Below are 13843 nucleotides of genomic sequence, written 5' to 3'. Positions count from 1 at the left end.
ATTCTGACGCTCTGGCACTCTTCGAATCGTGGGCGGATCTTGTCTTACTTGAATATCCCGGTAATTTCACTTATGACTACGAAACCAAATATGAGAGGATGAAGGATATGCTGTGTATCCTGAGTTTCATCCACCCAAGAGGGGAAAAAATTCGTTTCTCCTCACTTTTTTCGAACCAACGGCACACACGTCAGTTCCAACACGCACATCCATGGTTTGAAAAATTACACAAGGCTGCGATGCCCAACTATGCACATTTAATCGTTTGGCCTCGTTAGACTGACAGCAAGCGCTCCACTCCTTGATGGCCCGTCCACAATTGCGCTTACACGAGGCCCCCCAGTATTCGTTCTGGATAGATACTGTGATGGTTATGTTATTTTCCGAGTGGATTGCATAGAAGATTGCATGTGCCGTCCCGTGTTCATGACAAGGAGAGACAGTGTTACGAGGCCCCTCAGCTCTCTCTTTCTCTCACTCTCTCTATTTCTCTCCCTATCTCCTCCATGGGGGGCGTACAGGATTTCGTGATCATTGGCCCCCATCCAAGTTGAACGTATCAACCTGTTGGCGTTTGTTGCTCTTAACGATCATCAGCTAGTGCCAAATCACTGGCTTTCCTTCTTTTGACACCCTTGATGACGCTTTCCTGTGGGGGAAATGTAAAATATCCACGCTACATCACATAAAGAACGACCCAGTAATTCGTCTCTCGTTTAAACGATGAGGGATACGCCCGAAGCCTTTCGATAAGCGTGCTTGGTACATGAAGTTCTCCATAATCTTGGCTGGACCGATGGTACGGCCAATCCCAGGTCTGTCTTTATATGTATGTATTACGGGATATGACCAACACTAACAGCTATCCCGACGGCAGCAGCTCAAATCTCCTTATCATCCTCGAATGTTTCAGCTGCCAATAAAGCTTCCCCGAAAGGTTGCTTTGGCCAGGATGCTTAAATGACATGCGCGGTACTAGAGTCGCACTGTCTCATAGGCCCATGCCCATGCTGAATGGAGATACATCAAACTGATGCTATACATACAGCTGCAGAGCGGTCTGAGATGGTGAAGGAGCCAAGTCTCCACCTCAAGCGCGATCGGTGCAAGCCCAACTGGGCCTCAAGCTCCTAACTCGGACGGAGATGGTAGCTGCCTTTCCGGCCAGCTCAGTGCTATTTGCGGCGAGGCTCAGACAAGAGAGAGTACCGGGGACTACGGAGCTGAGCTCATCCTTGACGCCACTGTTTCCATGTTCATGTCTTTTGCAGAAGCCTTGAACGGTCCTCATTCGTGTTAGATACTCGGTGCCGTTAAACCTCCAAGATGAGAGAGATCTCCGCTACGTCACCGATGGGCAGCAGGCATGAATTCAAAGCCCGACGCCAAGAGGGCCTTTGGGACAACAAGCAAACAGTGTTGAAACGATCAGGCGGGTGCTACGCCCTAGTACATCTTTACCAATCACTCGGAGTCATTAATCCAATGAGGACTTGCCACAGACCACCAAACGGCATATGCTTGAGTCCGAACAGCTCGGGGGTGTGTATTTGCTCCTGTCCCACCCACACGTCAGGCAAATCGCACACCGGTTCCCTTTTGCTAGGTTGATATTTCCCCAGGTGTCACCATTCTTTCAAAAGGTTTGGCTCTTTCAGTCTGACATTACATCCAGCTATCCACTCAATTCGAAGCCGTCGTCGGGCTGTCTCTGCACCAGGGGGTGTCGTGTTAACATCATTCACCCATGGAATAGGGACCGTCTCGTCCGTCTGCTCAGTTGTCATTCCAATCTGCATACTCCCGATCCAATCTTACAGCCATCGCTTCCCAAGAGCCCTTCATTAGCGGGCTAACATCTACGCCGGGAAGACCCTTGAGCATAGGGAGTGACGGGGCGATAACCTCCCATCATAGCATTGGGGGAAGTTTGTGCCTTACCGCCACGTGGGCACTTCTTACTTCTCGCCGACTCTTTTGCCAAAGAGCTCACGAGACGCGGGGGTTAGCAAAAACCAAAGCCTTATAAGTGCACGATGACGGTAGACGAGCTGTCGTGGAGGCTTTGTGAATTGCTCTACGGTAGCTGGTGCCTCCGCCTTTGGTAGCTATTACAAGAAAGGAACGATACCCGGTTTCGCAAAGAGGGCATCTGTCGGATGCACAGCACTCCTCTCGCCCCTCATGACCCGGCCAAGAGTTCCTGACGACAAGCGGCAAAGGACTGCGCGTGCCTGTGATTCTTGCAAGCGCCGGAAGCAGAAGGTGAGCCTACGAGTCATCAGTCATATTTCATTCAGTTGGCCCTAGAGGATTTGGGGCTTGTTACTTTTCTTTTTGTGTACACTCCAAGACAACGCACACACACTTCGCACTCACACTCACACTCACACACAACCTTTCTCTCTCTCTCTGTCTCTCGCACACGCATACTCTCACACTCACACACGCGCGCGTTCCCCCTCAAAAGAAAGAAAGACAGGAAAAAAAAAAATAAAGGAAAAGGGGCCTTGACCTCGCGGCTTTATTTGCGCTATTACACATTCCCACGCTCCAATTTCTGACTATCGAATGTCGCGATATGCATGTCACCCCCAACATGCGTTCGGTGTACGGAATATGGGCAGTTCGTGCGGGAAAAAAGTGGTATTTTCTTACTTCAGCTGCAGCGAACTATTCCGAGCGAGGCGAAACCATATGCGAGTGAGCGGTGGTTTTTTTGATTGCACAGCATATGTACATTTCGTATATGTCTGTGCAATGTGACAGATCTTCTACATTCAACCAGCGCCCGGCTTTAACATGGCTTGACCGGCATAAGTGTGTTGGCAAGCGGACGCATTGCCCCTTTGGAGAAACCAGGCCGTCCGCGGTGTATCATACAAAAAGCAAGCTGCATGGAAAACGCCTTCGCTAAGAGTCTCGCATGCTACTCTCGTCGTCTCGGTTATGTACGCTGCATGAGCTGACTTTTGCTTCCAAGTGTAATGGCCTTCACCCGTGCAACACGTGTATCAAGAGAAACTTGATATGCGACTACACGGACGGTCGAGGCCCTGCCAAACTCATGGCAGTCCATACGACCTCTCCGACAGGACAAAGCAACGCCTCTGACTCTGTCGATGCCGTCGGCGCAACTCCTGCCCGCGAAGCCACGCTCGAGACGCCCCCGAAGAGAGCATCCAAGCAAGCCAAGGCGGCGCGACAGGCGAAAAGGAGAAGCCAGGGCAAGGAAAAATATTCTCGCAATGTCTATGAGGTTTCTTCCGTCAGCGAGGGGGATGAAAGCGTCCGCCAGAGTACAGCGTCGGAATCGGACGAAGAGGCCGAAGTTATTGGTCAAATTAGAATGCTGCAGGACCCCATGAAACGGCTCCGTAAGTAGACTTTTTTTTTTTTATTTCCTTAGTCAAATTACTGGACCGTTGGCTGATCTCAATCAATTGCAGTTTATATCGGGGACTCGTCCACCCTTTCGTATCTGCAGTTAATCCGTATGATTGTTTTTAACACGACTGGGTCGTCTGCGTTTACAGATGATCCCAGCCGACACCACATCTTGGAGCCCGCTACAGCAACATCTTCGAGTTCCATGATTCAGTATATGCTGCCCAATAGAGATGTATCGAATTTCTTGGCTCAATCTTATTTTGTTAATGTATGTGCTGGCAAAACATCCCTACTTTACTCCCCATCGCATTACGGCCAATTGGCTAATCCCGCTACAGACCAATGCTCTCATAGAACTGTTTGATCGAGCAACTTTTTATCAGTATCTAGATGCATGTTATTCAACCCCAATGGAGGTCAATTCTTCGACACTTTGTTTGGTTTATCTGACTTTGGCAATTGGTTTTGTTCTTGCAACACCAGGCCCCAACAGCCCTGAGGAGCTGATGATGAAGAGTTTCCCAGAAGGGCCCGAAGGACGGGCAGAAACCCTGTTTCGGGCTGCCAAGTGTCTTAGTGATCCTCTGAATGTGGCTGAACATGCAGATTTATGGACAATTCAGGCCTGGACACTGATGGCGTTTTACATGTTGATTGTATCGAAGCGCAACGCAGCATACGCATATTGCGGTTAGTAGATTTCTCCTCCAACCTCATTTTTTTTTTCCTTTTCTTTCTCCTTTTCGATCCTAACATGAGCCTTAGGGATGGCTGTTCGCTCTGCGTATTCCCTGGGTTTGCATCGCATCCGGGACACAATGATGAAGTTTGACGATGAATCCGCAAGGCGGAACCTCTGGAGAAGTTTATTTGTTCTAGACAGATTTCTTGCTACAGCTCTCGGGCGTCCTGCTGCGATATGCGAGGAAGACTGCTCAAGTGATGCGTTACATTCGCCAGCAGCAGCCCAACAAGAAGAAGTTATTAGAACTGTTAACCTTGACGCCTCTGTGCGGATTTCCAAGTCTATCGGCACAATGCTGAAGAAGGTTTACTCGGAACGAAAGATTTCAACCAAGTTGGCTCAGGAGATTGTCGACGACTGCCAGTTATGGGCTTTTAACGGTGATCCGTCCCTGGCAGCGCACGATCTCCTCCACGGCAAGGCGCCGGCGGAAACGGGGATCCCCATCTTGCATGTGCAGCTCCTTCATTACCACTCAATTCTTCTCCTAAGCAGGCCGTTTTTTATTGATCTTTTGGTGAAGACGCGGCCGACGATCTCAAATGATGTGGAGCCCTTCCATCGAACATTTACGAGATCAGAGAAGTTTTCTCAGGCTTGCGTGGCGGCGTCGACTCACTCAGTGACGCTCATTCAGGCGGCGTTTGAGGCAAAGTATTTGCCGCGACGCAACCCATTTATCTTGTAAGTGTATTGGCCGGAATCCCCCCAAGACGATTTGCTAATCACGTTTGCAGATATTACCTTTTTGCGGCGGCGCTGATTATCTTGAGTAATGAGTTTGCTGGACTATATGAAAACGAGCAATACCCAGACTCCATGAGGAGCGCAATCAACATCATGGAGTACTGCGCCGTCGTAGACGTTCAAGCTCAAAGAATGCTCTACATTCTAAAGTCATTCTTGGCAGACGTGGAGAAGCACTTGAAGTCCTCGGTACCAAACGAGCAATCTGAGCCCGCCCTACCAGAGTGCCACATCGGTGATCCTGAGGAGGTTTTGCACACGAGAAGACAGAGCCTCACTGCCCGTCGCAATCACCACCATCACCATCAACCCTCTACCCCTATCGGTGGTGGATCTTCGTCCGATGCTATGGAATACTACCATCACATCGAGACGGATGCTCGGCAATCGAGCATTCATATTCAGAGCATGGGTCCCCTCGTGATGAGAGGAGAGCGTGGAATGCCTTCTTCTACTACCACCAGCCCGGCTGTGCCGAGACGCTCAAACGCCCCTCGCTCAATGTATCGGCGAGCAGATCTCACGCTCGCGAAGCCAGACCGCATGGGAATCGAACAAGAGTTTGAAGAGTTCGATCAAATCAGCCCTGCTGAATATCAGTCGCCCATGGATTCGGAGGAAACCAAAGTTTACACGCACGACTATGGCTCCGCGATGATGTCTCACGGGGAGCAAGCTGCTTTCCAGGCTCACCACGGTAGTAGCGGCGGCGGCTTTAGGGGTTATTCTACTCCTGGCGTGTCGTCGAGTGCGAGTCGGGAGGCGGAGAGAGCTCACTTTGGCGGACATTATTTGTACGTCGATGAGAAGTGAGCTACTTGGAGGCTTAGAAACGGGCGTTGAGAGTAAGTTTGAAGAAGGGGAAGACAATATTTTTACTAGAGGGTGTTGGTCGGCAAAGAAAAAAAAATAGTTTGAAAACCTTTATTTTATCTCAACATCATCATGACGGCGAAGGATTATCCTACTTGAGGATATAGGGAAGAAGAGTAAGGGGAAAGGTTTTTTTTTTTTTATAAATTTTTTATATTTTATATTTTTTTTTTTTTTTTTCACATTCGTTTTATTTATTCTTCCCTTTGTTTATATCTTCATGACTATATTCAAGAAAATTCGAATCTATATAGCAGTTCACTCCATGTTGGTCTCTTTCTTGATGGAAAGACATTTGTCGTGAAAACTGCCCAAAACTATAAAATTCTATGGAAAGCCAGCTATCAACCCTCCAACAACTTTTTGGTCCGTCTTCACCATGAACTTGGGCCAAAATGCTCTCCCGCTGCAACATGCGCTCTTATAGCCGTACCCTTGGAATCCATCGTCGAGTCAACAACAGTATTCCCCCACCACTTTGGCGGATCAATCCCATTCAAAGTAAACGCGAAAAATATGAAGAGTGTCGCCAACGCCAGACCCAAATCCAAGCCAGACGACGTCAAAAAGTTCAAGCGGCTCCACCACCGGAAGTAGCGCTTCTTGATCCAGAACTGGAAGACGAAGCCCACGATGCCCCAGGAGAAGTAATTGAGAGGGGTGGCGGGCGGGATGGAGCCAGGCCCTCCGAAGAGGAGCGGCGCGATGAGGTATCTCACGGGGGATTTTGGGTATTTCTTAACGGCGAAGTAGATGATGATTGGGGTGATTGCGCCGAGGATGAAGAAGATGAAGAGGCCGGAGTAGATTTGGCCCGGGGAGAACATTCGGCCTGGGCCAATGAGGCCCCAGATAACAGAGGCTAGGAAATTATGAGCATGGTAAATTTCAGGCGAGGAGGGGTATTCTTACCAGAATAGAATACTCTTCCACCTGGGCATGTGAAGTGGTCCTCTTGCTGATCGTCGCATACATTTTCGATGCTGTTGAGTGCCAAGTTAAGGACCAAGACTTGGATGACGCATGAATAAGTCGTGGCGACGACCTGGGCCATGAACATGGTCCTGGGAGGGATTTTCATGTAATGGCCGAATTTAAGATCTGACACGAAATTCAGTGCTTGGGACCTGTTTCGGGGCGTGGTAAGAAGACTGCCTATGAAGGGCGTTCATTGTTGCATGGCATGCACTTACATCGTGATGTATCCAAACGTTTTGAAACTAATCATGTACATAATCATGGTTAACGGCAAAGTATCTTTTCGTATTTGTCAGGGTTGCATAAAACGCGGGATAAAACATACAGCATGAGCGCTAGAGGCCGTCCCGGCTGGATGTAGCCGTAGACAAACTCCGTGAGCACATTCAAGCCAATCTGATTATTCGTCACGGCCTGGATGATACCGATTGGCAAAGAGAAGCCGAACGAAATCATGACGGCCAGTAAAAAGGCCCACCAAGTTAAATTGGTTGGGTACGCGAGCACTGTATAGAAGCCCAATGCCAGCATCTACATCACGTACGATGATGTCAGCGGGTGCCGAAGATGATGGTTGCCTGTGCTGCTGGGAAATTGGGAGAGGGTGGGAGCAACTGACAATGCAGAAGAGAGAGAGGTACCACCAGGTTGGTGCCTCTTTGTACTTTCTCATCAGTTTCATGTGAATGTCCGGCTTTTCCGTGGTGCTGTTCATGTACTGCTTCCAAATGTACTTGCCGTGGTGCAGATACGTATATACGACGAGTGAGGAGATGGCGGCGAAAGACAGGCCATATGAGATGGCAAATGTGGTGCTATTGAGCCATGAGCTATGAGGTGAGACTACTCTGGAGCAGACTGGAACTGACCTGATGAACAAGGGTGAATATTTATGGTAGGCTTCCTCATTCAGAGTCATGTCTGGATTCACAACCCGACTAATGTTGTACCTTGCTCCCGTGTTGTCGTAGATGCTGGCATCGTTGATGGGTAGGAACTGGGCATACCATGTCCCAGAGTAGTGGAGTAGAATCGTCAGACCTGAATAGAATATGACAACGCTGATCAAGGTATTGGCAATCGCGTGCCTATGTTGCTGTTACTATCAACAGCAATGCAGCCAGTTGGATGGGCTGGTGTCACTCACCAAGGCGTAACAAGAGGAGATCCAATGTAGCCTGTCACCTGGCTCCAGTCAAAGGTAATGGGTATAATGGACAAGCCAGTGTTTCCACCGAATAGCTGATTGATGACTGGGTTTTGCGGCGCCATCCAGGTTGCAAAAGCAAAGACGCTCAAGAACTGGGCAAAAAAGCCGGGGATGAAGTAGTATGCAAAGGATGCTGCAGTAATGAGGCCAAACCATGTATACCTAGGTAGTCTGCCGCCGAGGACTGTTGGGTCAATGTCATCACCCTCGTCATACATGGCATTCATCATGGCCACGGAAGCTAGGTTTCCAGGCCATATCATCGACGCAGGATACACTACGATCAAACAGTTAGCTGCCATGTAAGAGGATTCGCATCAAGGAAAGTGTAGGTATCAAACCTAGGTATTTGCGCATAACGCCAGCAATTCCGTATCCCAACGACTGCGTGGAAACGGTGAGCAAGATCTGGAAGAGCAATCCGAAATTCTGCTTATAGAAAACCAGCTGCGCCAGGATAATATCTGTTGAATAGGCAACAGAAAACGATACAGACGCCATTACTCCGATGATTGCATGCTCCTTCATGTTAAATGGGCCCGGGTTCAGCTGCCACTTGAGGCCAAATATGTTGAACTCTCGTTCCGGGACAAATCTTGCCCATCCATGACCGATGGGCCAGGCAATGATCTGAGCGACTAGAGCCCCGATGGAAATCGCCGGCCGGCGCAGCGAAAAGATGGTGTTCATTGATGCTCCGAGAATGACAAGAGACAGTCCAATTGTCCACGCACGGACTGTATTGCATGGCACATCTTCGTCGTAATTGTGGACAGCGGCGCGAACCTCTGGATATGGGGAATTCTCCTCGTCGTCCTCATCCTCAGCTTTCTTAGACCCGTCATCGGATAAGCCGTCTTCATGATGTGCATGGCGACGGGACTCATGATCCTCTGGCAAGTTTGGGTCCATGAGGAGCTCATACTCGGAGCCTTGATCATCGTCGTCAGCATCATTCCGGGCGCCTGAATCAGGCCACTTGGAGATGTTTTCCCGTAGGTTCTCCATGAGTCCGGTAGTTGGACCTGAAAGAGAATGCCGAGGATGAAGCCCGGATTCGCTCTCACGTCCACTCGTCTCAGCCATGTTATCCATGGTCGCCTCTATTCAAGGCGCTGGTTGAAGTATATGTATCTCAAGGAGCGCCTGAGAGGGGGAGATCATTAGTGGGTTAGGTCAGCTGAGGAGAGCGACGCGGTAAGAAAATAAGCCTGTATAGCATAAATTCTCTCTCTTTCTCTCTCTTCCCTCTGATTTCAATTCGGAGCATCCATCTTGAATGAAGTGGAATGAATATTGTCGTGTTGGTTCTGAGGCGTTATCAAGGCTAAGCTCACTCCGATAAGTGGCCACGCGACAATAGAACAAGCGCCTGAAGCTATGTCCAGCAGGCTCCCGGGTATTTCGGTAAGCTCGTTGAGGCTATTGCTGAATAAATAATTTCCACATGATATTTCCAGTAGATGGGCTTTCTATTGAAGCAATTGAGATGATTATTTCCTTGTGTTGAGAAGGATGAATGTCTGAGACTGAGACAGAGGAGACAAGTAGCAAGAGCGCCTTAGACGGTGAGCAGCTGCGTAACTGCAAAAAGAGGTTTAGTGTATTTGGACCCGCACTAACTGACAATACGCTGCTAAACCGGGTCGGGCTATTTCCACAAACATTTACATGTGCTCTGGATAAGTCATCTCACTCATCTCGAATTTAAGCATTTCTCATCAGATCTAGCAAAACGCCGCCAAAGTAAAATCATTTTCAAACAACTGCTCACAACCCCCAATTCCGTCTAGATCCTGATATGGAATCATAAAAAACATGCGGCGAGTTGTCGTGACTGGCCTCGGCGCCATCACGCCTCTCGGGCTCGGCATCCAACGGACATGGGCTCGTCTCATTGCTGGCGAGTCTGGCATCGTCAGCGTTGCGGATCGAGAACCTCGACAACGATGGCGAGAGCTGACATGTACCGTTGCCGGCGTCGTTCCTCAAGGGCCTGGCGGGAAGGCTGACGGCTTGTGGAAGGCCGATGACTGGCTGAGTGCCCCGGAGCAGCGACGCATGTCGGCTTTTACGCAGTATGCGATTGCAGCTAGCGACATGGCTTTGAAGGATGCTGGGTGGGAGGCATCACGAGTTGAGGACCAAGAGGCTACGGGAGTGTGTCTTGGGAGCGGTATTGGGAACCTGGAAGAGATGTATGACACGAGTCTGTCTCACGGTAGAGATGTAAGCCCACCAAACGCAATCTATGCCTATCTATAGTACTTATTAACTGACGCAATGTCTACAACAGGGATATAAGAAAGTATCGCCGCTTTTTGTGCCCAAACTCCTCATCAACATGGCGGCGGGGCACATTGCCATGAGGCACGGATTCCAAGGCCCAAACCATGCCGCAACGACGGCTTGCACTACCGGCGCGCATTCTATTGGGGATGCAGCTCGGTTCATCGCACTGGGAGATGCCGATGTCATGGTTGCTGGAGGATCAGAGTCCTGCATCCACCCTCTCACTTTTGCCGGCTTCGGCAGGGCAAGATCCCTGGCCACAGCGTACAACGATAGGCCGCAGGCGGCATGCCGCCCTTTTGATGCCGATCGGAATGGCTTTGTCCTTGCTGAGGGAGCAGCAGTGTGCGTCCTCGAGGAGCTTGAGTATGCAAAGGCCAGGGGAGCCAAGATTTATGCCGAAGTGAGCGGGTACGGCTGCAGTGGTGATGCATACCACATGACGGCGCCCCGAGAAGATGGACATGGAGCATATCTGGCGATGAAAAAGGCCTTGAAGAGCGCGGGCGTCAAGCCATCTCAAGTCGACTACGTGAATGCACACGCTACGAGCACGCAGGTGGGAGACTCGGCCGAAGCTGCCGCTATTAAACGGATCATGATGGGTGACGAAGGCGTTTCATCCGAATCTGAAGTCACCGTAAGCAGTACCAAGGGCGCAATAGGGCATTTGCTAGGTGCAGCTGGAGCAATCGAAGCCCTCTTCTGCATCCTGGCAATTCATGAGGTGAGTCCAAGTCCCCATCTTCATTCCACTCGTACATGCAAGGAGCTCTACTGTGTCAGATACTAACAACCAACTAAACAGGGAGTTGTGCCGGCTACTTTGAATCTGGAGCGGCCGAATGTAGACGTCAACTTCAACCTTGTCCCCTGCACATCCCAGGAGAAGGAAGTCAAGGTTGCAATGAGCAATAGCTTTGGATTTGGGGGAACCAACAGCACGCTTGTGTTTACCAAGTTTGAGTAAGCTTGTAAGAATAAGATACTTGTACATTATATATAAACATCAATGTAGAACTAAATAACATGACATTCTCCGATATTCTCAACTAAAAAAAAATGAAGAATCATCTTATATCAAACATCAAATCATTGATTCTCAACCCCTCCTCTACTATTGGACTCTGCGGAATCTGCCCCTCCATCGAAAACGCATACAAACCGCCAGCCGAACTTCAGCCGCCACCAACCATCCGATCGTCTAGCTAATTTCTTCGCACAAGGGAAATCCACCGCGTCATGGAAAGCCTGCCGGGCCATGTTCAGAAAAAAAAATCCATCCAATATAGCTCGCCCGCCCAACGTCCCTCTCCCTCATGGCCATTCGATCCCTCCCAAAGCGCTCACCATAATTCATAATCTTTTTCTCAATCTTTAATCTTTTTTATCTTCTTTTTCTTTATTCACAATGGCCTGCGAAAGCTGCAGATCACAGGCCCGGTCCCTGCTCCGGATCGCATCTCGCACATCAGTATCCCGGTCTTCGGCCGCCAAATCGGTTTTTTTGCCGCTGCTTCATGCCAATGCGCCCGTCCGATCGTCGCCGCTGTCCCGGAGCTTCAGCAGCTCTAACTCTAGGAAGCTGTTGGGAGGTCTTGGAAGCTCGATTGGGGAGTCGTACCGAGTGTTGGGCGCTTCGGAGAGACTGTTCAAGGCATGTGCCAAAACAGCTGATTATCGCATCACTGAGGAGCAGCGCAAGAATGATCAGGTAGAGAGATTGGATGATGGCGAGGAAATTGGCCAGGCTCTAGAGGAGGGGAACATCTGGCACAACAGTATGTCGACTTCAGTCCAAAATAAAACATCACAATTGCTAACGGACTGCAGCTTTCAAACTGCCGCCCACCTTTAGCACTTGGTCGCACGTCACCATGTTGCACCTCTACCTCATCAACGCCCGCATACGATGCCTCGAGCGAGACGCATACCGAAACTGGCAGCAGCAGCTCATCGACCACTTCTTCTTCGAGTGCGAGAAGAAGATGCACATTGACCACAACATCACATCCAGCGCCCTCCGACAGCGCTACCTCAAGGACATATTTGTCCAGTGGCGAGGTCTCCTGCTTGCATACGATGAGGGTCTCATCAAGGGCGACGCCGTGTTGGCGAGCGCCGTGTGGAGGAATCTGTTCAAGGGCGACCCCGAGGTCGACCCCCGAGCGCTGGTGGCCATTGTTGGATGGATGAGATCGGGCCTTGTGTCGCTGGAGAGCGCTTCGGACATGGCCATGCCCAATAGGGCGCTGGAAGTGCTAGCCAGGCCGGTTGATGTGTTTTGGACGAGGCTGGAGGAGCCGTTCAAGAAGGAGACTGGCAAGGATGCCGTGCAGGAGAGCCAAGAAGTAAAGCCTACACCCGAGGTGGCCAAGGCTGCTTGAATCAATAAGACGGGAGGAGATCAAAGCGACAATGATGATGACGACCAAAAGAAAACTGGCGACTATGGGACCTGTAAAATATATGTATAGTGTCAAGGGCGAAAACGGTGGCGTGGGCAAGAAAAAACGAAAAGAAGACGACGGAGGCTTAAGACGATGAGTCCCTCTTCTTTGATGGTGCATATAATAATGCAGTGTACGAGTGTGTTGGCATAAAGCGGAGGGCCGACACGCCACCTCCTGGTATATAGAACTTTGTTGATGTATAGATGAAAAAACAACCAATCTCACGCTCATCTTCATGCTCGCTCACTCACTCCTCTCCCACATCTGAAATTCATACTTGACGCCCGCCTCCTCCTGTCCACCCTCCTCAACCTCTTCACCCGTCCACTCCTGCAACTCCTCTCTTGACCTCTTCTTCCACCCATCAACCCCCTCCCCCGTCAAGTTCAGCGGGAAAAACGTATCGCACTCAAACTCAGCATCAATGCTCGTCAGCAGCACGCGCTTCGCAGCCGGATGCCTCAGCGCCGCCTCGTAGATCTGCGCGCCGCCCATGACGAAGATGCGCCCGCCGCTCGAATTCGCCTCTTGCGCGTACCGCAGCGCCGCCTCCACGGACGGCACTCGGATCTCAGAGCCTCCTGCGGGGGGAGAGGGCGGGTTGGCCGGCGCTGAGCGGGTGATGACGATGTTGAGGCGGTTCTTGAGAGGGCGGAATTTGGGGGGGATAGAGTCCCAGGTTTTGCGGCCCATGATGACTGCGTTCTGGGAAGTCTGGAGTCTAGTTAGTAAGTTGCTCATATGTACGTGATTATTTGTATTTGAATTATGGAAAGAATAGATTTAAATTTCAGTCAAAGCAACGTTGTTTGTTGAGATGAACCTCATATGAGATGGAACAAGTTTTTTCATCATACCTGTGATGAAGAAGCCGGAACTCGAGTCGTCACGCGAGCAAAATACTGCATTTCTCTTTTCAGGCCTTTCCAGGGCATCGTGCCCTGGAAGCCTATGCCCATGCTGCGGGTGGCGGCCACAATGAGGGTGAGTTCTGGCGATGCCATTGCAGCTGTGTTGTTGTTTGATATGAGGATGAGTAAGTGGTGAAAAATGGTGTAAGTTGTTTAGTTGCCAATTTAGCGCAGTGAAAGTTGCCTGCATGCTGTACTTAGGTTAGGCCATGGGTGGATATGCCAGAACAGAGACAACAAACAG

General features: G+C 50.1%; 5 protein-coding genes across 5 annotated transcripts; 3 read left to right on the top strand and 2 right to left on the bottom strand.

Moving 5' to 3' along the window:
- Positions 1-2184: 2184 nt before the first annotated feature.
- T069G_05362 (fungal specific transcription factor domain-containing protein) lies at positions 2185-5695 on the top strand (the record flags this gene model as incomplete). Its single annotated transcript, XM_056172572.1, has 6 exons — positions 2185-2265; positions 2984-3377; positions 3450-3658; positions 3729-4080; positions 4156-4819; positions 4873-5695. The coding sequence occupies 6 exons, from the start codon at positions 2185-2187 to the stop codon at positions 5693-5695; spliced, it is 2523 nt and encodes an 840-aa protein (XP_056029430.1).
- A 434-nt stretch (positions 5696-6129) lies between these two features.
- On the bottom strand, positions 6130-9038 carry T069G_05361 (OPT oligopeptide transporter protein domain-containing protein; the record flags this gene model as incomplete). Its single annotated transcript, XM_056172571.1, has 10 exons — positions 6130-6617; positions 6668-6882; positions 6949-6975; positions 7059-7264; positions 7353-7548; positions 7603-7821; positions 7881-8076; positions 8149-8220; positions 8285-8351; positions 8448-9038. The coding sequence occupies 10 exons, from the start codon at positions 9036-9038 to the stop codon at positions 6130-6132; spliced, it is 2277 nt and encodes a 758-aa protein (XP_056029429.1).
- Positions 9039-9761: 723 nt separating this feature from the next.
- Positions 9762-11205, top strand: T069G_05360 (uncharacterized protein; the record flags this gene model as incomplete). Its single annotated transcript, XM_056172570.1, has 3 exons — positions 9762-10172; positions 10240-10962; positions 11044-11205. The coding sequence occupies 3 exons, from the start codon at positions 9762-9764 to the stop codon at positions 11203-11205; spliced, it is 1296 nt and encodes a 431-aa protein (XP_056029428.1).
- A 441-nt stretch (positions 11206-11646) lies between these two features.
- On the top strand, positions 11647-12622 carry T069G_05359 (ubiquinol-cytochrome C chaperone domain-containing protein; the record flags this gene model as incomplete). The annotated part of the gene is made up of 2 exons (XM_056172569.1): positions 11647-12016; positions 12069-12622. 2 exons carry the CDS (start codon positions 11647-11649, stop codon positions 12620-12622), a joined length of 924 nt encoding a protein of 307 aa, XP_056029427.1.
- A 309-nt stretch (positions 12623-12931) lies between these two features.
- T069G_05358 (dihydrofolate reductase domain-containing protein) lies at positions 12932-13692 on the bottom strand (the record flags this gene model as incomplete). Its single annotated transcript, XM_056172568.1, has 2 exons — positions 12932-13393; positions 13546-13692. The coding sequence occupies 2 exons, from the start codon at positions 13690-13692 to the stop codon at positions 12932-12934; spliced, it is 609 nt and encodes a 202-aa protein (XP_056029426.1).
- Positions 13693-13843: the final 151 nt, after the last annotated feature.

Source organism: Trichoderma breve, chromosome 3 (genome assembly GCF_028502605.1).
Source record: "Trichoderma breve strain T069 chromosome 3, whole genome shotgun sequence".
In the NCBI taxonomy this organism is placed as follows: Eukaryota; Fungi; Ascomycota; class Sordariomycetes; order Hypocreales; family Hypocreaceae; genus Trichoderma; species Trichoderma breve.
This window is presented reverse-complemented; position numbering and strand designations above follow the sequence as displayed.